Source organism: Trachypithecus francoisi, unplaced genomic scaffold, assembly GCF_009764315.1.
Source record: "Trachypithecus francoisi isolate TF-2019V2 unplaced genomic scaffold, Tfra_2.0 Lachesis_group13, whole genome shotgun sequence".
Lineage (NCBI taxonomy): Eukaryota > Metazoa > Chordata > Mammalia > Primates > Cercopithecidae > Trachypithecus > Trachypithecus francoisi.
This window is the reverse complement of record NW_022681458.1, coordinates 102517721-102542902: the sequence shown is the minus strand read 5'-3', so window position 1 is coordinate 102542902 and position 25182 is coordinate 102517721. Positions and strand designations below refer to the sequence as shown.

At 35.6% G+C, this 25182-nt stretch overlaps 1 protein-coding gene across 1 annotated transcript in view; it reads right to left on the bottom strand.

Moving 5' to 3' along the window:
• LOC117095052 (low-density lipoprotein receptor-related protein 1B) overlaps positions 1-25182 on the bottom strand; it is a 1687268-nt gene that overhangs the window by 301233 nt on the left and 1360853 nt on the right. Inside the window, exon 32 of the mRNA XM_033231629.1 lies at positions 10939-11088. Within this exon, the coding sequence (XP_033087520.1) occupies positions 10939-11088 (150 nt within the window). The remainder of the gene's footprint in view (positions 1-10938; positions 11089-25182) is intronic.

Below are 25182 nucleotides of genomic sequence, written 5' to 3'. Positions count from 1 at the left end.
CAGTTTTATATGTATCAATCTGTTTTCCCCATTCATCAGCATTTCTAACACCATGATATTAACTTACAACTCTCTTCTGTCCTTCATAATACTTAAGGACATAAGCCCTGACTAAATGTGGTCAGTATTGGTCCTATTGAAACTTTTTTTCCTTTTTTGGGGGGGATAGAGTCTCCCTCTGTCTCCCAGGCTGGAGTGCAGTAGCATGATCTCAGCTCACTGCAACCTCTGCCTCCCAGGTTCAAGCGATTCTCCTGCCTCAGACTCCTGAGTAGCTGGGACTACAGGCACATGCCAGCATCCCTGGTAATTTTTTATTTTTAGTAGAGCCGGGGTTTCACTGTGTTAACCAGGATGGTCTCCATCTCCTAATCTTGTTATCCACCCGCCTTGGACTCCCAAAGTGCTGGGATTACAGGCGTGAGTCACTGTACCTGGCTGGAACATTTATTTTAGACAAAATATAATGCAAAACCCATCACAGTAACCCCCAGTCCTCAAAACATTACCATAAACACAGACCGGCACTGATTGCGGTATTAGGGGCATTTCTGTAACATTTACAGGTTTCTGTAGATCATAGTTTACAAATTGTAGAAGTAAAGGACATTTCAGAATCTGATTGACTCAAATTACTTTCAGAAAATAAAAATACAGAAATTGAAAGTTTGTTTTCTCTCATAAAGGAAATAAATAAACCCCTCTCTCCTCCGAAAGAAAGAAAGAAAGAAAGAAGGAAGGAAGGAAGGAAGGAAGGAAGGAAGGAAGGAAGGAAGGAAGAAGGAAGGAAGGAAGGGAAAGACACGAGAAAAGCAATGGAGAGCCCAGGGCAGAGAGAATGGGGTAAAAGAGAGAAGAAAAGGTAGGGAGGGAAGGAAGGGTCTTCTGAAAAGCAAAGTTTTTTTTTTTGAAACTTGAAGTTTCAGCTGCTTCTCACATTCAGGGAAAGAGAGAGATTTAATGAGGTTTGAAAAAAAAAATCTGCACTTGACAACATGTAAAGCGGACTTGCATTGTAGGAAACAGGAGAGACTCCTTAAGGTGAATTATAAGAGGTAAGGAATCTTTAAATTATCAGACTCCCCACCTTGTTATAATAAGACAGCATATAGACTCCTTTCAGACCAGATTTCAATGTAAATCTGCAAGTGCTCAGTTTGAGGATAACAAGATTAAATGCATCAATCCCAGAACCTGTCATTTGCCACCATTTATAATGTTCTATAGATTCCATGACAACTAGCCATAATAATTTATCTTAAGAGTAGAAAAAAGACTTTTGATGATTTCTGCATGCCAATTTTACGAGGTTTTGTATTATATATATTTTTTAAATGTTTCTATCAAGTATATCATATTAAGTATATCTAGACAATTCAAAAAAGGGTGCAAGTTGAGCACTTAGATATTTACTTTAAAGTTCTAAAATTATTTATTATGCCAAATAATATTTTGCTGAGAATAAACATAAATTTTGAAAGCTTATCATTGATTATGATTGAGAATTCAGCTGAGAAAGCTTAAGAGTTAGTGTAGGTAAAAACTAATTTTTTTTTTTTTTTTTTTTTTTTTGCCATTAGCTGTATGTAACGCACATTTTTTTCAGTTGGCAGACAGGTTAAACAATTGTAAGCACTTTGTCATACAACATCTAGAGGGAACCTTTGAAACCTTTAATCCCCAACAATATGAACACTGTATTCATTCTTGAACAAATGAACATGATATTCTCTGACATGCAGACGGTGTCTGGAAGTATTTTAATCTGACAGCCTTGACTTTCCCATGGGTAAACTACCAGTGTGTCTTGAATCTCCATAGCAGCTATTGTGATAACTTCGTTTGTGAGGTTAGCCCACAGAAAGTATGAACAAATGTCCTTAAGGGTTATGTTTGCTAAAGCCTTTCAAGGGCTTCCCAAAAGACAAATGACGAGCTTATTTGGTTAACATTGACTGAAAACAAATGTTGTGTGCATAACCAAATCAACAGAGCCGATTTTTTCTCATTACTAGACTGTGACATGAGTCTGCAAATACACACAGAACATACCTTTTTTGATTGATCTTCATAGTAGCCAAAATTTAATCTCTTTTTAATGTTTACTTATTAAGCCCATTCCTGGAAAATTGCCACTTGAAACAGGTCAATAGTATAATATATTAATTGTGATAAATAGAAAACTCCAGCAGAGAGAGCTTAAATATTTATGGAAATCATGTAATTAAAGGCTTTTTTTTTTTTTTTTTTTTTTTGCCTTTACCTGTGAATCAAAGTTTCTTTTAGTTCATAGTGAGGTTAGCCAATCGCAAGTGATTCTAAGATTTGATGGTTGTTGGAGATAGCTACTTAGATATTTATAGGTAGCACAAACCTATTCTAAGACAAATTAAGCAGTTTTATATTGTAAACTCCTACAAAATTCTTAACTAAAAGTTGAAATAGTTTTGCCTAACTTCAAAAACAGATTAAAATGAATTCTGATTAGCATAACTTCACAAATGAACTTTTATTTATAATTTTTACGTTCTTTTGTACTGCTTTAACCTATATAATTTATTTAAAACTATTTCCTATTTAGTGAAAACTAATAGTTTGATCACAACACATTAGCGATAAAAATCATGTAAGGTTAAAACATTACCTTTACTTTAATGGCAAAATCACAATTACTTTTGTGCCAACATACAGAGAAATAGATAAGGATATATACACACACACACACATATAATGGTTAGATAAGGATTATATATGTGTGTGTGTATGTATGTGTGTGCATATATATATATGCATACATACATACACACACACATAAAATAGACTGAATATTTGTGTCCCTCAAAAATTCATATGTTGAAATCCTAATCCCCAGTTTGATGGAATTAAAGAGTGGGATCTTACGAAGGTAATTTGGTCATGAGAGTAAAGACCTCATGAATGAAATTAGTGAACTTATAAAAGGATCCCCAGAGAGCTCTTTGTCTCTCTCTCTCTTTTCTCTCTCTCATTTGCTGCCATGAGAAGATACAAAAAGTAAGCAATCTATAATCTGGAAATGGGTCCTCACCAGAACCCAACCATATTGGCACCCTGATCTCAGACTTTCAGCCTCCAGAACTGTGAGAAATAAATGTCTGATGTTTTTAAAGCCCCTCAGCCTATGTTAATTTGCTATAGCAGCCCAAGGTAAGACATACAAATATATAAATAAAAAGATATATGTCTACACTTTGACGCTTGAGTAGAATATGTCTTGATAGTTTTGCAATCCTTACCTACAAATATCACGGTAAATGCAACTTCCAAAGATCATTTAGTACCATAAAACAACAACAACAAAAAGCGTATACAGAATGAAATATAAATGAGAGCATCTGTGCATACAGAGTAGCAGAGAAAAATGAATAAATCGCTCATAGGTGTGAGTGAACGGTGGAGGGTAAATTCAAACTCATACCCCTTACAGGGCCCAGGGCTCAAACTCTTGATCTTGACAAATTACTACATGATTCATTGTAATAAACAATGTCAAGAGCATCTGTGATTAAATGATATGCTGACCATTAAATACACAAATGTCAGTGATTCTCTATTTAGACATAGTGACTTCAGGTTTGCTTAAATATGATTCATACCCTGAGTTCTATTTTAAAGCTATGATCCATTTGCACCAGCTCTCTCATGCCCCACTACAAAAGTACAAAATACAGATAAGCTATCATCCTTCTATTTCCTAAATTCCATCATAATTTTCAACAAGAAATGACTATTTTTTGTGAGAATATTTGTTTCATATGTGTATTTTCTCTTATCTCCGTGAATTTATTTTTTCCACTTTCTCTTCAGTGTAAATACAATATATGCAGTCTGCTCTCAAACTACATATGGAGAAAGGAAAAAAAAGTTAAATAAAATCCATAAATAACCCAGAAACCCTGATTTTAGTCAATAGTTTTAAAGTCCTGCGCCTCATAAAGACACTAAAAACTCAACAGTGACTTGATTAACTTGAGCTTGCCTCACTGTCTCCTGAAGGCATTAGTGACCAGAAAAATGTCAAAAGTTGTGAGAGAAAAGGTAAATTAAAAAAAAAAAAAAATCCCTATAACTGAATACTAGGTAATCAATAGTAAAATATTACATAACTGACTATATGCTATTTTATAGCACAAATAATTGAAAATCATGTAGGAAACTGTTTTACAGTATTATTATTATTTCATAAAACAGAAGATTTTTTTTTCAATTTGTATTTATTTATTTATTTTTTTAGACAGAGTCTCACTGCATCTCCTAGGCTGGAGTGCAGTGGCACAATCTCGGCTCACTGCAACCTCTGCAGCCCGTGTTCAAGCGATTCTCCTGTCTCAGCCTCCTGAGTAGCTGGGATTACCGGCACCCGCCACTACGCCTGGTTAATTTTTTTTTTTTTTTTTGTATTTTTAGTAGAGACAGAGTTTCACCATCTTGGCCAGGCTGGTCTTGAACTCCTGACCTCATGATCCACCTGCCTCAGCCTCCCAAAGTGCTGCGATTACAGGTGTGAGCCACCATGCCCGGACAAACAGAAGTAATTTTATAAAAGAAAATTCCATTTAAAAAATTTGCAAAATACTTAGAAAAAATATCTAAGAGAAAAGGTTGTAAATATAATTTTAGGGCAACTAGTTATTATTATATATTAGAAAGTAGAAGTTTTTGTATTTGCCAGCTCTGACAGGAAAACTGACAAGATCATCTTTAAAAATAAAGAGGATGGGAGGCCGAGGTGGGCAGATCACCTGAGGTCAGGAGTTTAAGACCAGCCTGGCCAACATGGAGAAACCCCGTCTGTACTAAAGACACAAAAATTAACTGGGTGTGGTGGCGCATGCCTGTAATCCCAGCTACTGGGGAGGCTGAGGCATGAGAATCGTTTGAACCTGGGAGGTGGAGGTTGCATTGAACCAAGATCATGCCACTGCACTCCAGTCTGGGTGACAGAGTGAAGATTCCATCTCTAAAACAAAACAAAACAAAATAAAAATAAAAATGGAGAAGAATTTGATGTGCAGAATTATAGGCTAGTCAGCTTTTATCTAGCAACTTGAAAGGTGTTAATAGTCCTCATTAAACAGTCATTGCACCCAAAGTGTAAATCACATCTGCCTAAGTGAGCCCCCTGGAGAACAGGAGAAGCACAGACAATGCTCTATTTGAGCCATGACAAACTTAAAAGATTTCTAACTTAGAAAATTAACCTTATCACCTGAGAAGATTTATGTTAATATAATTATGTTTTATATTAAGAAATAATAATAATACAAAAACTGTAAAATCAACAAAATGTTAAGCAGTTGTTAGTTCACACAGCATTCCTTCAATCTTCTCTCATTATCTCTTCAGATCTTTACTCAGAAGTCACTGTCTTGGCAAACTCTTGGCTACTCAGACTCAAATTTCACCCCATACACTTCCTTATCTATTTTCCCTGATCTACTATTTTTTCCCTTAACATTCAACTGTCGTACTATATGTTTTGATTTATCTGCTTTATGGTCTGTCTTCCATGTTACTATGCAAGCTGGGATTCTTGCCACCACGTATATCAGCAGTTGGCACATAGTGGGCACTGATAAATGCTTGCTGAAAGAATGAAAGAATGAATGGCAATTGATATTTATTGCTGTTAGGGGTGAAAGTTCTCCAACAAGTAGTTACATTGCCTTCTCAGGAGTTTAACTCAAGTAAGAGTCAGACTTGACATTAGTATGTTCTTAATCTGTATTTACCTCAGGCAGAATACAAGCTCTGTTCAAACACCACCAGAAAATCTTCATAGACAATCCCGTATCCTGTCCGCTACAAGGGAGGCCTATTCTCCTCTGTATATTATACTAGCTCTACCACGTGACTTTTTTTTTTTTTTTTCCTACTGAAATCCCCTTTAGTGGTGCAGTTGGGTGTTCGCTGCCTTAACTCCATCCTTTTCTCTCAGCAACTCAATGTCACCAATGTAAATGATGACCAAACCAGAGGTGACACCTGGTGCCCTCTGCGCTGAAGCAACAACAGAAGGTTATTGTAGGGATTTTTGTTGTTGCTTTTTTGTAGAATGCTTGGCTTTTATAGTGTTAGCCTTCATAGCTAGCCTATAGAGTATGTTAGTCTGCATGGTATTTTTCTAAAATATTTTTTTAAAAAGATTACTTGCTAATAATTAAAAATTGTGAGATTTCAAATAAACATCTGTATTTCTTCCTTCTCCTCAAAAATAAAAGATATGTGCAAATGGTTAATATTTCTTATGACAAAAATAAGTGGAGCTGAGAGGTGTTCTACCATAAGTGGGACATTCATTTTTCCCACTCCATCATAAATCCTGCCACTCTCAAGCTAGTTGAGATATTGCAGGCCTAGACTCAGATTCTACTTAACATTTATGTTGGAGCTGTTTGGTTTTATCACCCCTGACATACTTTACTCATTCATAACCTGCCTAACTCTATTAAATTGGGAAGTTCTAAGTCTATTCGTAAATAAATGACTAGGTAAACATATGAATTGGTATCTATAGCAGTGCAAAAAGTGACTACAAAACTTAGCACCATAAAACATTCATTGTCTCACATGGTTTCTATGGGTCTAGAATCTGGGAGCAGCCATGTGGGTGGTTCTGGTTTGGAGTCTCCCTTGAGGTTACTTTACAGCTGTTGGCTTGTGCTAAAATCTTGACTGAGGCTAGAGGTTCAGCTTTCTTTTTTTTTTTTTTTCCCCCCCGAGACGGAGTCTCGCTCTGTCGCCCGGGCTAGAGCGCAGTGGCCGGATCTCAGCTCACTGCAAGCTCCGCCTCCCGGGTTTACGCCATTCTCCTGCCTCAGCCTCCGGAGTAGCTGGGACTACAGGCGCCCGCCACCTCGCCCGGCTAGTTTTTTTGTATTTTTAGTAGAGACGAGGTTTCACCGTGTTAGCCAGGATGGTCTCCATCTCCTGACCTCGTGATCCGCCCGTCTCGGCCTCCCAAAGTGCTGGGATTACAGGCTTGAGCCACCGCGCCCGGCCTGAGGTTCAGCTTTCAAGATGACTCGTTTACATGGCTGCTGGCTGGAGATCTGCCTTTCTTCCAACATGTACTTCTCCACTGGACTGTTTGAGTGTCCTCATAACACGTCAGCTGGCTTTGCCCAAGGACAGCGATCCAAGAGAGGGAAAAGAAGCTCATGTTTTTTATGACTTTGTCCCCAAAGCCACATATCATCACTTCTGCCTTATACTCTCCACTAAAAATGAGACACTACCCACGCTTAAAGGAACAAAAGCTAAGCTCTACTTATTAAAAGGAGAAATAGTAAAGTGTTTATGAAACATATCTTGGTTTAGAGGTCTTGACTGAGTCATCAAATAATTGCTTTATTTTGATCTGGGTACTATTCTAAGTAAAACTAAGAGCCTCAAGTGGTTCCAATTTATAATCCTTGAGGTTTAAAAACTTGCGCAAAGTATTCAAAGAGATTTTTTTAAATTCAGCTTTAGGATAAACTACTCGTATATTTCAGTGAAAGACAAACTTTCAGTTACTTATCGTTCAGTACCTAAGTAGCCTCTTTGGGGAACCATCATACACGTGTATATACTAATCACTTCATAGCACAATGACTTGTTTTCTTGATGTGTAATTTCAGGATCACTGTAGACAAATTTCTTTTTAAACATGTGTAACTGCAGTCTTCAGTAATACCCTGGATATCGGTGAGGTTCCCGTGTTTTACTTTTTCATTGCCTTTATTATATGACTGTAGTATTCAGCCTGAGCAGCAAGCAGGTCATCACCTTTTTCTTTTTTTCTTCTCAAAGAGAAAGGGTGGAGGTTTTGAAAGAAGGAGAAGTCTGAGGAGAAGAGAAAGTTTAAAACCAAGCCAGAAAATGTTATAGAGATTCCTCCCCTGATTCTCTTTGGTTATGGACTTTAAATTTTAAATTCTCAGACTGCTAAGCGTATTTTGATATGTCTAGTTAACATATTGCCAGTAGAGGCATTAGGAAATTTTTTGTTTGTTTTGAAGCTGAGTCTCACACTGTCACCCAGGCTGGAGTGCAATGGTGCGATCTCAGCTCACTGCAACCTCCACCTCCCGGGTTCAAGCGATTCTCCTGCCTCGGTCTCCCGAGTAGCTGGGATTACAGGCACCCGCCACCACACCTAGTTAATTTTTTTGTATTTTGAGTACAGACGGGGTTTCACTATGTTGACCAGGCTGGTCTCGAACTCCTGACCTCATGATCTGCCTGCCCCAGCCTCCCAAAGTGCTAGGATTACAGGCGTGAGCCACTGTGCCTGGCCAAGAGATTTTGTTTGTTTGTTTGTTTTAAATATGTATTCTTTATGTTTCAGGGCTACTCAAATTATGGTGGCAAAAAGGGGTATACTTACACAGCAACCTACTTGTTAAGAGAATTTTAATTTCTGCAAGGTGGGGTTCCTCTGCAAAGTTGATGTTATATCAGATTCACAGGGTTGACACAATATGGGCATTATGATCTCACTCAAACTTTCTCCTTCTTTCATTTATCAGTCGACAAACCTAACAGACTTTATTTTTTGCTAAGATAGAGACCTGTTCCATTTTTTGATACTATATTTATAGCATTGAGCTCTGTAGGTTTAGTCTCATTTCCTACTCAGATCATGGGCAGCAGAAATATTAGCAGAAATAAACCTTTATAAAGCCTTAAATATTCCTACGAGGCAACAATTTTATTATACTTTGTTCCCCTAAAAGTCACTGACTTTCCTTGAAATGTTATGCAAGATTTTTAACACCTTTCCTCTAATTTACTGAGTTCATTGTTTATGCTATTTGCTAGTTTGGGTTTCATAAAGTACACTGGAAGTAAGTTTTTGAAAACATAACGTGGGTGATGATTTAGAGACTGTTGCCGATTACTCAACTACTTTCAGAATTTAAACTCTGCTTATTTTTATTTAAAATATGTACAAAGACTCAAAAGACAAAATATTAGTGTTCATTTTCCAATACTAAGTAATATATTGCTTTTTTCAAAAGTCATCTTATAGACACTATAAAACAATTGTCAATAAATTCCTACTGTAAAATAGCCTATTTATCAAGTACAACCCTTTTGTTTTATATATAACTTCTGGATGTATACAAAGAAAAGAATGTCAATATAATGCTATATAAATAGCACAGAAATTGCCCAAAGACTCAAAAGAAAATTGGAGACTTAAATACAAGATGGTTTCTCTTTTACAAATTTAAATTCCTCATCTGAAGAAAAACTATTTTTAAAAAAAAACTGATTCTAAGAAATAATTTAGAAACAAAAAAAAAGTAAAAGGTATAGCAGAAGGACAGTAGTTTAAGAATAAGCTTAAGCAAATGAAAACTACGAAACATCTGATGAAGCATTCTATCACATATCTGGAAATTCCCAATGAGGGAAACGTAGAGAGTGCTTTAAGGACCAAATTCACAGGCATCAGATAACAACTTTGACATTTCCATAGAATTCTACTTTTCAAAAAGTACATTCATTTAGAACTTCAGGTGATTCTCACAACTTTGTGATATAGGCAGATAGTTTCATGTCTATATTTCCCTATAATAAAAATTGAAATAGAGATCATCTTAATAGTTATGGTTTTTTAAAACAATCTCCTTTTTTCCTTCCTTCACGAGAGAGGAAGACTCATTCTTAAATAATAATTTGCAATATTTAAACCTTATTCACCTTCATCTAGATATTTTTAATTTAATTGAAAATCAAAGATAAAAACATATTTTTGTCTAGAAAATGGATTCCCAAATCTGTCTCAATTAACCACTGTTTATTAACATATACTCATGAACATTAGCAAAAAAAAATAATAATAATAAAACAAAAGCAATAAAAATACTCTCACAAACCTGAGAAACTAAATGCTCTCAAATGGCTAAAAGATTTAGAATATAGAATTAAAAGGCATACATTTTTACCTATATAAATATAAGAATATATTCAAATGGGATTTTCATAAATTGTATATGTTTTTAAAAGTTATTCTGATTAAATCACAATATTCAGAATTATAAATATTAAATAATTTTCTGATTATCATCCTGTAACCAAATGCAATTACTGAAATTCTATGTAGATTATTCAGTCCTCACACCCTTCACCTACTACGAACTTCAGCTTAGAGTCAGCCATTCACTAAATCAAAACTCAGCCATCCTCACCAAAGAGTTCTTCTTTACGCTATCCACTCAACATCTTTTGAAAAATTCAAACTATCTTCTTAAACTGAAACTTACATTTCAAAAATGAGCTTCTAATATCAATATAGTAGAGTTTAATTATTTGCTCCATGGAAGCCACACCTCCCTCTTAGTTTCCTAATCATTTTACTTACCTGGCACCTTTTTTTCCCCAGAAGATCGAATTCAAAGGAATGGAAATAAGACTCAAATAAGTAACATTTGTACTCACTCTGGAACACTGAAAAGAATTATTCCATGGGAAAGTATTTCAATCATTGGTCCAATGGACCCTGTTGTCTCGTCTTTTGAATTCTGTCTACAGATCAAGCTATTCTTTATTAAATGGAGATAAGCCAGGTTTGACTTTATCGTGACAAATGCACAAGGCCCTTACACTTTAGAGGACTGTAGTAGAACACAGAAAATAACAATTATAAAATAATATAAGTCATAGTACACCAAGAATCAGTAACAGCAAAGTTAGTATTGCTAACGCTAAGTTTCTTATCTGGATAATCTTATAAGTCTGTTTGCTAAAGAGGAAAAGAAGGAAGAGAAGCAAACCTCACAGAAGTGTGCAATTTGAATGTAGTTCTGGTGTGAATGGAGCAGTAACTTTCCTAAGCTTTTAACAGGTCGTAATAAATCAGCCCTCATTCAATACAAAGCAACCAAGCTATAGAATCATTTCACTTACCCATGATGGTTAGGGCTGTAGCTTTTGTTAATTCTTCTTTCATTGACTCGATTACTTCTAAATTACCACCATCCAGGTTGCATCTATTTATGGTTCCATTCCCCGAACTGATCCAATAAAGCTTGTTTTCCACATAGTCTATCGATAGACCTGTAATTAAATTTTACAACTTAAACATAATGATAGCCACTTAAATTATAATATTCACCTAGCACCACTGGATTTGAGGGCAAAGAATAAGTTGAAAGCTCAGGTTTTTGTCTTTACAAATAAGATCTGGCTAATAGGGAAATACACATATGTTGTTTTCAGTTTTTTTTTTTATTGTTGTTGTTTATTTTTTAGAGACAGGGTCTCACCCCGTCATTTAGACTGGAGTGTAGTGAGGCAATCATAACTCACTGCAGCCTCAGACTCCTCGGATCAAGCAATCCTCCTGTCTCAGCCTCCTGCATAGACAGGACTACAAATGCGCACCACTAGGCCCAGCTAATTTTTATTTTTCTTTTCTTTTTTTTTTTTTTTAATAACGGGGGCTCACTATTTTGCTCAGGCTGATCTTGAACTCCTGGGCTCAAGGAATTCTGTCACCTTGGTCTCCCAAAGTGCTGGGATTACAGGCATGAGCCATGGCACCCAGCCAACATAAACAGTTTTAACTGACAGATAAACATTATACTTTTATAGGCACTTAACAGTTATCTCTGTGGATTACTGACCTAATCTTGTTCCTCTGAGAGAAATGACAGTTCAATTTTACAGATACAAAAAATAGTACCTAGAGTAGATAAGAAATCTGTGTTCATAGCTAGTTAGTGGACATTCCAGATATTTTTAGAAAGTTTCTGTTTCCAAATTGAGTGCCTGCCCTCTTCATTATGCCACTTTGCCTCGGAAAGTTTTAATGTGTAATGACTCATTTGGGATACTAATTTAACTGATGAAATTTATAATTACTCATCTATTTTCCATAAAATTTACTTAGGCAGTTACAGATTTAAATTGGTGATTTCATCCCTCTTCAAGTAAATCCAAAAATGGAAGATTTTCAGCAAATAGTAATTTTACCAAAGCACAGAATTAAATTGCGCTCATTTGGAGGCTGATACGGGGGAGACAAACCATTCGGCAAGTGAGTGAATCAAGTCAATGGCTTAAGACGCTAATCTCGACATGGCACAGTGTGTCACTGGAGGTAAGGCTGGGCTTTATTGTATTTTATGGGCAACTTCACATATTATAGTGGTGGCCATCATTTTCAGAGGTCTCAGGGTAGTACTTTTTGTTTGCTAAAGGTCCTTGGCACACATCTACTTAACTACTGGCATGCTCAGCAGCATCAGTATCCACATTTTAACAATAACTCTGTGGAACCATGTTGGCCTTCTGTGATCCATAATTACTCATGGAAAAGTGCACGTGGGCATATACTCAGGCAGACAATGCAACCAACTGTTCCTGGGCTCTCTCTCAGAGAATAAAGTGGACAAATCACAAATAATTCCTTCCCTTAAAAAAAAAAAAAATGAAAGGAAGGAAGGGCAGATGATTGAAAAGACGTACAGATTCAAGTGCATTGAGAGAAGGTGAAATATAGCCTAATAATTCTCAATTACAGGGATTCCCAGGACAAAGAATGTGAATCATTATAGGCATTTAACAGTTATCTCTATGGATTAGACCATCTTTTTTCTTTCCTGAGAGTTGGGATCTCACTCTGTTGCCCAGGCTAGAATGCAGTGGCACAATCATAGCTCACTGCAGTTTTGAAATCCTGGGCTCAAGTGATCCTACCACCTCAACCTCCTGAGCCGCTGGAATTATAGGTGTGAGTCACCTTGCCTAGTTCTTTTACTTTTTCTTTTAATACGTGTATGATTCTATTTCTGGAAAGACCAAGGTAAAGCTAGTTTATGCTCAGAGTCAGGACATGTGGAATGTGAGGTAATGATTGGCCATGGGGCTACTGTGTTTCTAATTAAATTCTGTTTCTTGATCTGGGCACTGGTTATATAGGCAAATTCATTTAATCAACATTCATCAAGCCATATATTTAGGATGGTTTACTTTTCCATATGTATGTGATTCTACCATATACAGTTTATGTTTAAAATGTGGGAGGAAGCTAGGGAGTATATAGGAAGTGTAAACAAAATGAATAAAACCTCCTAAATCAATTCAATACACAATGCCAAGGAACTTAAAGAAGTGGGGGCTTCACAGAGGAAAGAATTTTGTCTCTCTCTCTCTTTTTTTTTGGATCTAGTGTCTTTGCTTCTGGACTGTGACTAGAGGAAGCAGACTTTGTCATAGTCAGCTTATTATATTTGCTGTCTAGCATGATGACTAGACTAGAGAAGAAAATTAGTAAACATCAAATAAATGGACAGACGATTTAGTTAATTCCATTATGAAACTATAGCTTGTTTTCAAAGAGTTCTGCCTAGGAAAGTTTAGTTATCTTCCCAACTGAATTTTTTTTTTTTTTTTTTTTTTCAGATGGAGTTGCACTCTGTTGCCAGGCTAGAGTGCAGTGGCACGATCTCGACTCACTGCGACCTCTGCCTCCTGTGTTCAAGTGATTCTCCTGCCTCAGCCTCACAAGTAGCTGGGACTATAGGCATGTGCCACCATGCCCAGCTAATTTTTGTATTTTTAGCAGAGATGGGGTTTCACCATGTTGGCCAGGATGATCTCGATTTCTTGACCTCCTGATCTGCCCACCTTGGACTCTCAAAGTGCTGGGATTACAGGTGTGAGCAACCGCACCTAGCCCCAACTGAATTTTTTAATGTACTACTTATACCCAGATACTGTAACAAGTACAGAAGAAGGGCAATGATTCAACAGCTCTACTTAGTATGGCTTAAATATTTAAATTAATTTAAATTACTTTGAACATTGAATAACATCAAATTAATAGTTTTAAGGTTCACAAAAACGATATTTAAAGTTTCTCTATTAATCTCTCTATATATATAAGCATGTGATGCATATCACATAACTCCTTCCATATATCTTCTTTCCTGTTAAATATATTAGCTTAACCCTTAAATGTTCTTGGGTGCATGTATTCTCAGGTTCATAAAATAGAATTGCAATGCTTTACATTATTATTATTAATTTTAAAAACTCGTGACATTTGCTTTATATTCATAGTATAGATATATATAGAAGTATAATACATATCTCTGAAGTTTATTAATGCAAATGTTTTTGCATCATAAGATTTTTCATTTTGTTATTATCATTCACTTAAGTCCTAATAACACTAAATGATTAATTGGTATATATGGTGTTGGAGTAATTTCTGAATCAGTTCTCTGTTTTGGTAATATTTTAAAAAATGAATCACTAGGCAGTGAACAAAATTGTTTAATGCAATTAAAACTACTCAGTGATGTTAGAATGCTAAATCAATACCCATGAGAAAACAGGTCAAATGTGAGCATATTTATAAAACTGTACTGGAACCTATGCAAAGAAATATAATTATGTCTGTACTAAAGGATCCTCAGAATGGGTGACTGAAATTTGAAAATCTTCAAAAGGGTCATAGAATCTGTCTGAAGAACGTATCAGTTGTAACGCAGTCTTGTTTTTATGAGACATATTTAACTAATTTTTGAAGTATCTGAATCTGGCTATCAAACGAAGAAATCTAGATAGAATAACATAATAAGTATTTATTTAAAAAGTCACCATTTAAATCGAGAAAAAACTTTAGGAAATGAAAAATTTATCTTTTTTACCTATCTTTTCTATTTTTATTAAAATACAGTTAACCCTTATGCTTTAATTCTAACATTTCTTATTATCAGTCCCAAATTTTCCTTTATACATTATTTTATTTGAACATTTTAATTTAACTAGGCCAGCTTAATTTTTATGGAGACAATGAAAATTGCAAAAATTATGTAATTTCTCTCTTAATAGAAATATTCTACATATTAATATAAGAAACTAAATATTTTTAAATAATGTAATTTACCTACATACAGTATTTCATATATTATTGAAAAAATTAAGTTTATTAAGTTTTAAGTGTTGTTGCAATTAAGACTAGGCAGTTCATTTTGTGTGTCTCATTTATTTTCTAAGCAGCTAAAAATTAAATAAATATGCAATATGGAGTTAAAATACAAATGGAAGGGTATAAAAAAGGAATTTTAAAAATTAAGAATTAAGGCTTTCAATAGATAATTTTTAATAGATTTCCATCACTTAGCAAATTTAACTTCAAAATTCTTATCCCTAGCTAGGAATTATACTTATCTGGAAAGTTATTTTAAAATATTGATCCTACAGCCCCAGTCCACAAAATTTCAGTTTAATTGGTTTGGGCTGGTCCTGGGCCTCAGTATTTTTAAAACATTTCTCCAGGTAATTTTGTGGCACACAATTTTTAAAAACATATTTTAAACACTGCATATTTTTATAAGCTTTCAAATGTAATATTTTAGTAAATTCAACAGGGCCGTTTAAATTTTGCTGGAAAGAGTATTACAATGGTGAAACCTTTGGAGACGGAAATGGTAGAGATGTAGATATGGGAAATAGACACACGATGAATATTAAAATTAGAGGATTAACTTCTAGGCCTCTACACAGCTATAATAAATATAATCAAAATCTTCTAAATATTCTTTTTCTGGCACTAACTTCAGACAGTAGAATACAACTCCTACTTCTGGGACTGTGAAAGTTGTAGAAACTAGTCATTGAAAACACACAAAACATAGAGAAACACCAATGAGCTACATCCCATGCTATACCTGTAGAAGAATTATAATATTTGAAATATCCGAAAATGAACATTTTTTCAGACTTCATCAGAAATGACATGACTATTCCGATTCCTGTGGCAGAACTGTTTTAGAAACATTAAAACTTTAGCTCTGATGGAGGCTAGTTATTACATGGGCAAGTATTCACTATTAGGCTATCTTAAATGCTTTATCCATTCTGAGAATATTTGGATTTTGCTGGGTAAAGGATGGGTGTGCTAGCTGGGCTCTGTGGCTCATGCCTGTGATCCCAGCACTTTGGGAGGCCAAGATGGGTGGATTACTTTCAGTTGAGAGTTCGAGACCAGCCTGGCCAAAATGGCAAAACTCCAACTCTACTAAAAACACAAAAAAATTATCCAGGTGTGGTGGCACACGCCTGTAGTTCTAGCTACTCGGGAGGCTGAGGTAGGATAATCGCTTGAACCCAGGAGGTGGAGGTTGTAGTGAGCTGAAATCATGCCACTGCACTCCAGCCTGGGCAACAGAGTGAGACTCTATCTCAAAAAAAAAAAAAAAAAAAAAGAATGTGCTGAGGAAACCCAAGCACTTTGTCTGTTCCATTCCTGGCTTCTCTGTGAAGTGAACACAAATCAAGGTGCTAGCCTTCAGTTATCTTGTCTAAGTATTTCTAGCAGCCTTGCCCTGGCTGCTGCACCATTGTGAGGTGGTAATTATAAGAATAACACCTCATACAATTGTGTCTGACACATGGAAAGCATAAAGTAAATGTTAGCTATATTTACGAGTGGTATAAATGTTTATACTGCCCTTTCAAACGAAGGCACTATTCTAAAGCCTGCAACCATCTCTCTGGTAATCCCGTAACTGATAATCTGGAGATAATCTAATTATTAAAAATGTTGAGATTATGTACTTCATTCATAATCACAATATTCTCTCAATTATAAAACAAGCACATCAAAATTAGAAACTTTTGCTCTGTGAAAAGTAATAAAAGACATGATTTAGTCTGGGAGTAAATACTTGCAACCCATGCATCAAACAAAAGGTAAATATCAACAAAAGAACTTTCAAAACCCAATAGTTAAAAAAATTGCAATTCAAAATGGGCAAAAGACATGGAGCGTGATGACTAGAACACAGAAGAAAATTACACAGAACAGAGAACAGAGAACAGAGAAGAAATATTTTGCAGAATAATATATACAAATGGCAAATAAACACATAAAAAGATGTTCAATATCATAGGAAAATGCAAATTAAAATGAAAACTATTATAGACAACCTAAAGTCTAGAAGAAATAAAAGTGTTTTTAAATGACAATACACTATATATCTGTCAGAATAGCTAAAATAAAAAGCAGTAAGAACACTAAATGCTGACAAGGATACAGAGAACTGGATCACTGACACACATTGCTAGTGGGAATATAAAATGGTAAAGCCACTCTAGGAAACAATTTGACAGTTTCTTATAAAACTGAGAACAATGATGCAATACGACCCAGTATTGCAATCCTGGGAATTTATCTCAGAGAAATAAAAACTAATGTTCACACAAAAATGTGTATACAAACCTTTAAACTATTATTATTTCTTTTTCAAGACAGAGTCTCACTCTGTCGCCCAGGCTGAAGTGCAGTGGCATGATCTCGGCTCACTGCGATCTCTTCCTCCCGGTCTCAAGCAATTCTCTTGCTTCAGCCTCCCATACCGCCCTGCTAATTTTTTGTATTAAATATTTTTTATAGAGACAGGTTTTGCCACGTTGCTCAGGCTGGTCTTCAACTTCTGGTCTGAAGTGATTCTGCCCGGCTCAGCCTCCCACAGTGCTAGAATTACAGGTATCAGCCACCATGCCTGGCCTACATTAATTTTTTTTAATTATTATTCAATAAAAGCACATAATTTTAAAAGAACATTATTCAATAATTAGTTGAGTATACTACCTTTATCTTACCCCGATCTAAATCCTTCCTGGAAATTACCCTTCTCATTTCACCCTGTCAGTTACAGAGTTAAAGTAGTCAACTGATCCCTTACTACTTATCCTATTCAAGGTAAGATTTCAACATTTCCTCCATCCTTCCTAACATAACTCATTTTACCTCAGACAGTTTATCCATATTCCGAGCCCTTATGAGTAGCAAAATTTATGTGCCTTTTGAAAATAACACACACAGAAATAGAGGAAAAACCAGAATCAACGAAATTATTTTTAAGTGTTTTCTTTTAAAAGCATTTTAAAAGCTTTAATACCTATAGTTTTATAACTTTCCAAAACTATATTTTATAGCTTGATAAGTAAAATAGAACAAAATATTTTTAAGGCACTGGATTGTATCACTCAAATATTTTTAAACTGTAGTTCCTGACAACATAATGCTAAATATTTCCTTATGTTAGATTTGCTACGCATATACAAAAATTCACAGTTTTGTACACATATCATCCTCTTTTATGCCTGCTTCTCCTTTCTGCTAAGAATAAGGGAAGTCCCTCCTCTTTCTGTCGTTTCTAAAAAAAAAAAAAAAAAAAATTACTTTTTTCAAGATCCCGTAGAAATTTCAAAATATCATCAATTTGGTTACAATTATTTTTTTCTAAATTTCTTCCCCACAAAATATTAGTTATTTTCAGTGTCTACTTATCTAATCTGTATGATGAACATAGTACTCATGAAAAATATTGAGTGTTTTTGTTTTGTTTAACTCAACTAAAAATCTCATTCAAATGGCTTTTAATTATCTGTGATGTTTTTCCTTTACTGAACTATGTCCTCCTTGAGGATGGTACCAGGTTTTGTTTTTAGGGTCTAGTACCTAGTGTACACTTCATAATCTTTTTAAAAAATTACCTCCCAGTCGGGCACAGTGGCTCACGCCTGTAATCCCAGCACTTTGGGAGGCTGAGGCGGTTGGATCACAAGGTCACGAGATGGAGACCATCCTGGCTAACACGGTGAAACTCCGTTTCTACTAAATATACAAAAAAGTTAGCTGGGCGAGGTGGCGGGCGCCTGTAGTCCCAGCTACTCGGGAGGCTGAAGCAGGAGAATGGTGTGAACCCGTGAGGTGGAGCTTGCAGTGAGCCCAGGTTGCGCCACTGCACTCCAGCCTGGGAGACAGAGAAAGACTCCGTCTCAAAAAAAAAAAAAAAAAGAAAAAAAAAGAAATTACGTCCCCCGCACCCCCAACTTAAAAACATTTGAATTAAATGAGTAAATGAATAATCAGATGGAAGTATAATATATTTACATTATTTGTATGCTAGCATGCGTAATTATAATATTAGTTTGTCAACTCCTCTGGCCTTTTTTGTAACCTATTTGTAACATTTCTTTTGAGATGTGCAGTCTTACATGGAATGTGCTTCCTACATAATAATAGTGATTGTGCTCAGTAATAAGTATATATCAATAACAGAAATACATTATATTGAACAAGGAAACATATCCAGGCCTTTTTTTTAAACTTTACTTCTAAAAACTGAGGTTCCTTATATTATTTGATGTGGTAAAAAAAAAGTGCTTAAGAATGTTATCTACGAATATAATTCACAATCTGCATATGTGTTGGAATGAAGTAATAGAAAATGTCTGGTAGATTTCAAGAAGATGTACTTCAAGTTTAAGTAAGCAAATGACTTTCAATTGGGATTACATTGAAAATAAAAGGGAGGCCGGGAGTGGTGGTGGCTCAAGCCTGTAATCCTAGCACTTTGGGAAGCTGAGGCGGGTGGATCACGAGGTCAGGAGTTTAAGACCAGCCTGGCCAATATGGTGAAACTCCATTTCTACTAAAAATACAAAATTAGCCACTCGGGAGGCTGAGGCAGGAGAATTGCTTGAATCTGGGAGGTAGAGTTTGCAGTGAGCCAAGTCGTGCTATTGCACTCCAGCCTGGGAGACAGGCTGAGACTCCGTTTCATTAAACAAACAAACAAACAAATAAATAAATAAATAAATAAATAAATAAATAAATAAATAAAATAAAGGGGAAACACCAAACAAATAAAAAATATATAGTACACAAGGTTCCTAAGAATAGCCATGAAGGGTAATGTTGACTGACAAGCCCAACCCAAGTTCCTTTACATGAGACGTAAGGGATAAAACTCATACTATAAGGACATTTTAAACATAGAAATCACTGTAAGTAGTAAACAAAAATCCTCTGATATGTGAACTGCTCTAAGCATTTAATATATCCAAGACTGAGCAATAAATCTTAATTGAGAATATTTAGCTCAACAATGGATAACTGGAATGCTGATGTTGATTTGTATTTAACAGAAACAAAGTTTCCTAAATTGCCTGAAGGCTGCAATTACTCAGTCTTTAGTGACACACACTCATAAAATGCCAAGTTGAGTGTTTTCATATGATTATGATGCACTTCTATTTTAAGTATGTAACACGTGGATTTAACAGCAAACAAGCAAGGGAAGTCAGTGAATTACAATATAAAAACAATTACTCAAACTAGAAAGTCTAGTGTATCAGTGGCATTGCCATTTCAAAGCAATTAAAGATTCAGAAATAAATATTTGTGAGGCACAACTGGCTAAGAGGTGAAATTGGTTCTTGCATATTCCTGGCTGCTTAGAAAAGTCAAATGTTGTGTCCTAACTGGGTCCACATTTCTTAGGAGTAAGCTAGTTCTGAGTTCTTCCCTTTCCCACATTCCATGCTTGAAAAGTATCAACTTTATTCCCTGATCTTTGCTGAGGTCAAGTAATTGCTATATGCAATCAGCCCCTCTGGGCACAGCATAATGGTTAAGATTTAATATGGTTTTGGAAGCAAATAAACTTGGATTTGAATCCCAGCTTTCATCGTGGACTACCTTCTTTCAACAAGACTCAGTTTCTGAATCTATAAAGGAAGAAAAAGAAGTTCTTCTGGAAATAAGTGTTATCAGATGATTAATGCAAAGCATTTTGAAAGTGGCTGACATATTGCAAGTGCTTAAAAAGTAGTCACTATAATTTTATATTATTTTTGTTGCCAGAGTGATCATGGTTCTACCATATGAAAGATCTCGTAAGTGCCTGCACACACAAAGGTGTGTCCTCATGATGAGAATACAGGTACTATAAAGGGTATTAGGTAATAATTGCTATGAGCTAATTAATGCTTCTCCACTTTTACAAGGCAGAATGTAGTGTTTTCTCCTCACATTCTGGAAAAAAAATTAAAATGTGTAATCTGACAACAATATGCATGAGAAGAAATTCAATTGAACAGTGGCTCTTCTTTTCTTAATTGTTTAATTTTCTTCACTGAAATTTAAGGAATACTGTAGGCAGTTTGAGCCAGAGCTCACACAGACTCATCATTAAATAATAATTACAATAATTGCTTGCAATAAGTAAATGAAATTACAATGAGTAAATAATGCAGTGATTAATGCCCTTATGTATTTGAGCATTTCATGGTGTGATGATCAGGTACGCCAGCAACAACAGGTTTGTATTTATTTTTTCACACATTCATATATCCATTCATAGTACTGTAAAATTCCATTTTAGAAATCACTCAGTGGAATAGTTCTGAAGGAATCTTTTAAAGTGGTATTACCATGACATGGACTCCTTAGAATATTTCAAATATCCTATGTCAAGTGTTTCCTTGTGAAAAAACTTTGATTCTATATTAAATAGTAGTTTAAGTTTATATATAAAACACAGAAATATTTTATCCAATTATTTGCATAGCAGTGTTAAATTATTCAGAAAGACAGAAAAAAATAATAAAATATTATCCTTAGCAAACTACTACAGGAACAGAAAACCAAATAACACATGTTCTCACTTATAAGTGAAAGCTGAGTGATGCGAACTCATGAACACAAAGAAGGGAACAACAGACACTGGGGTCTACTTTGACGGTGGAAGGTGGGAGGAGGGAGGGAGAGGAGCAGAAAAAAAGAGCTATTGAGTACTAGGTTTCATACCTGGGTGATGAAATAATCTGAACAACAAACCCCAATGACACAAGTTTATCTATATAATAAACCTTCACATGTACCTCCAAAACTAAAACAAAAGTTTTAAAAAATAGCAAAAGGAGGCCGGGCGTGGTGACTCAAGTCTGTAATCCCAGCACTTTGGGAGGCCGAGACGGGCGGATCACAAGGTCAGGAGATGGAGACCATCGTGGCTAACACGTTGAAACTCCGTCTCTACTAAAAATACAAAAAACTAGCCGGGCGAGGTGGCAGGGGCCTGTAGTCCCAGCTACTCCGGAGGCTGAGGCAGGAGAACGGCGTAAACCCAGGAGGCGGAGCTTGCAGGGAGCTGAGATCCGGCCACTGAACTCCAGCCTGGGCAACAGAGCGAGACTCCGTCTCAAAAACAAACAAACAAAGAAACAAATTAGCTGGGCGTGGTAGCGGGCGCCTGTAGTCCCAGCTGCTCAGGAGAACTGCGTGAACCCGGGAGGCAGAGCTTGCAGTGAGCTGATATCGTGCCACTGCACTCCAGCCTGGGCGACAGAGCAAGACTCCATCTCAAAAAAAAAAAAAAAAAAAAAAAAAAAAAACAAGCAAAAGGAATTTTAAATATTTTTTATAAAAAGGAAACACAGTAATCTGAAATTCTTTAGTATTTTCTCTTAATTACTAAGAAGTATAAGCTATTAAATGTATTTTAAGAAAATGGTTGAGGCATGTACAGTGAAAATACTCTAACTTAAAAAAAAACTTACTATGCACTGTACTTTTAATCTAGTTTAATCTATAGCCTTTTGGGATAGATCAAAAATTACAATTAATAGGTTTGAAATAAATGTGGGATTACTGTAAAATTTTTTTGATTTCATCTTTATTCCCTGTGCTAACAAGATTCATCAATAAGTAGATAACAGGGCTATATTTTTTTTTTGCCTGTTCTTTAATTTTATGAGAAATCTGTCATTGAGGTGCTAATGAGAGTCCAATGGCCACAGGGTTAGAGAGGGGAAACTAGAGAAATAGCAAGAGGACTAAGTGGAGAAGAAAATTTAGAAGTATAACATTTCCAACTTTTTCTTCCTAGCTACTCAGGTACTTACATAGCAACCTAAGTTCTTATACATAATATTTGTATATCATATTTTGAGAAAATAATGGTATAAATGTAAATCTGAGAGCACTTTAATATTTTTTTACTCCTTGGATACATCAAATGAAATGCAACATGAATTCATACCCAGGTCACCAAGTATGCACTTTCAGTGGAAATATTCTTTCTGAATATCACACATTCACAAATTAATCTTACTCAACTGAGACATATCAATAGATCTTAGGTTTAGTCAATCCTGTAGAGACTCTTGCTATAGGATAGGAAACAGTATTCACTTCATTCAACAAATATTTATTGAAAATCGACTTATGTGCCAAAATTGTGCTATAAATTGAGGATATAATGGTAAATAAAGCAGATATGGTCCCTAGCTTTGTAGTGCTTCCCTTTTAGTTGATAAGGTAGTAGGTAATCATATATTCAACAAACAAATTAAAAATTTAAATGATAACAGAGCTAAAAGGTAACCTACAGTCCTAAAAGTGTCTGTTTTAGAAGACTTCAACCTGGTCACAGAGGCCAGGGAAAGGTTCTTGGAAAATAACACTCGGCTTTTAGATAGGAGTGAGTGAACTAAACTAAGAGGAGACAGGAGAAATTTCTGGGCAAAGAAATAACTTGTTAAAATGTAATATTAGTGAAAAGAGCCTAAAAATTGGGAGAATATCAAAGAAGGGAAATAAGGCTGGAGTAGGAAGTTTCGGTCACACTGCACTTCCGTTTAGTTTCTGAACTCCATGAGGAAACTGTTCATATTACTTTTGTTCATGTTGTCTCCCAGTAACCGACACATTATAGGAACTACTTTTTTTTTAGTTTTTTTCTTCAAGACTCCTTCATGCATATAAACCAACATGTGGATCTTCACCATTTTCCTTATGTTTTGTTTTGTTTTTTTCTCATTGGGATGTAAACATTGCAAAGCCAGTATTACATAAAGTCCTCTGTATCATCCATAGTGCCCAACATAACACATTTAACACATTAAGATAGTAGCTGTGTATAATATTAGTAGTAACATAATAATTTATGTATTTTGAAGAATTTAGATTTTAAAAAGAAGGATCTAATCCATCTTGAATTCATTTTCATATAAGGAGTAAGGAAAGGATCCAGTTTCAACTTTCTACTTATGGCTAGACAATTTTCCCAGCACCATTTATTAAATAGGGAATCCTTTCCCCATTTCTTAGACCGAATACCATAAAAAACCTTAGAAAAAAACCTAGGTAATACCATTCAGGACATAGGCATGGGCAAGGACTTCATGTCTAAAACACCAAAATCAATGGCAACAAAAGCCAAAATTGACAAATGGGATCTAATTAAACTAAAGAGCTTCTGCACAGCAAAAGAAACTACCATCAGAGTGAACAGGCAACCTACAGAATGGGAGAAAATTTCTGCAATCTACCCATCTGACAAAGGGCTAATATCCAGAACCTACAAAGAACTCAAACAAATTTACAAGAAAAAAACAAACAACCCCATCAAAAAGTGGGCAAAGGATATGAACAGACATATCTCAAAAGAAGACCTGCATACAGCCAACAGACACATGAAAAAATGCTCGTCATCACCGGCTGTCAGAGAAATGGAAATCAAAACCACAACGAGATACCATCTCACAGCAGTTAGAATGGCAATCATTAAAAAGTTAGGAAACAACAGGTGCTGGAGAGGACGTGGAGAAATAGGAACACTTTTACACTGTTGGTGGGATTGTAAACTAGTTCAACCATTATGGAAAACAGTATGGTGATTCCTCAAGAATCTAGAACTAAAAGTACCATATGACCCAGCCATCCCATTACTGGGGATATACCCAAAGGATTATAAATCATGCTGCTATAAAGACACACGCACATGTATGTTCATTGCAGCACTATTCACAATAGCAAAGACTTGGAATCAACCCAAATATCCATCAGTGACAGACTGGATTAAGAAAATGTGGCACATATACACCATGGAATACTATGCAGCCATAAAAAAGGATGAGTTGTGTCCTTTGTAGGGACATGGATGCAGCTGGAAACCATCATTCTCAGCAAACTATCACAAGAACAGAAAACCAAACACCGCATGTTCTCACTCATAGGTGGGAACTGAACAATGAGATTACTTGGACTCGGGAAGGGGAACATCACACACTGGGGCCTATCATGGGGAGGGGGGAGGGGGAGGGATTGCATTGGGAGTTACACCTGATGTAAATGACGAGTTGATGGGTGCTGATGAGTTGATGGGTGCAGCACACCAACATGGCACAAGTATACATATGTAACAAACCTGCACATTGTGCACATGTACCCTAGAACTTAAAGTATAATAATAAAAAGTAAAAAATAAAAATAAATAAAATAAAAAGAAGGATCAATTGTGAAATTGTTTTTTTTTTTTTAATAGAGCTCTTATTTAGATT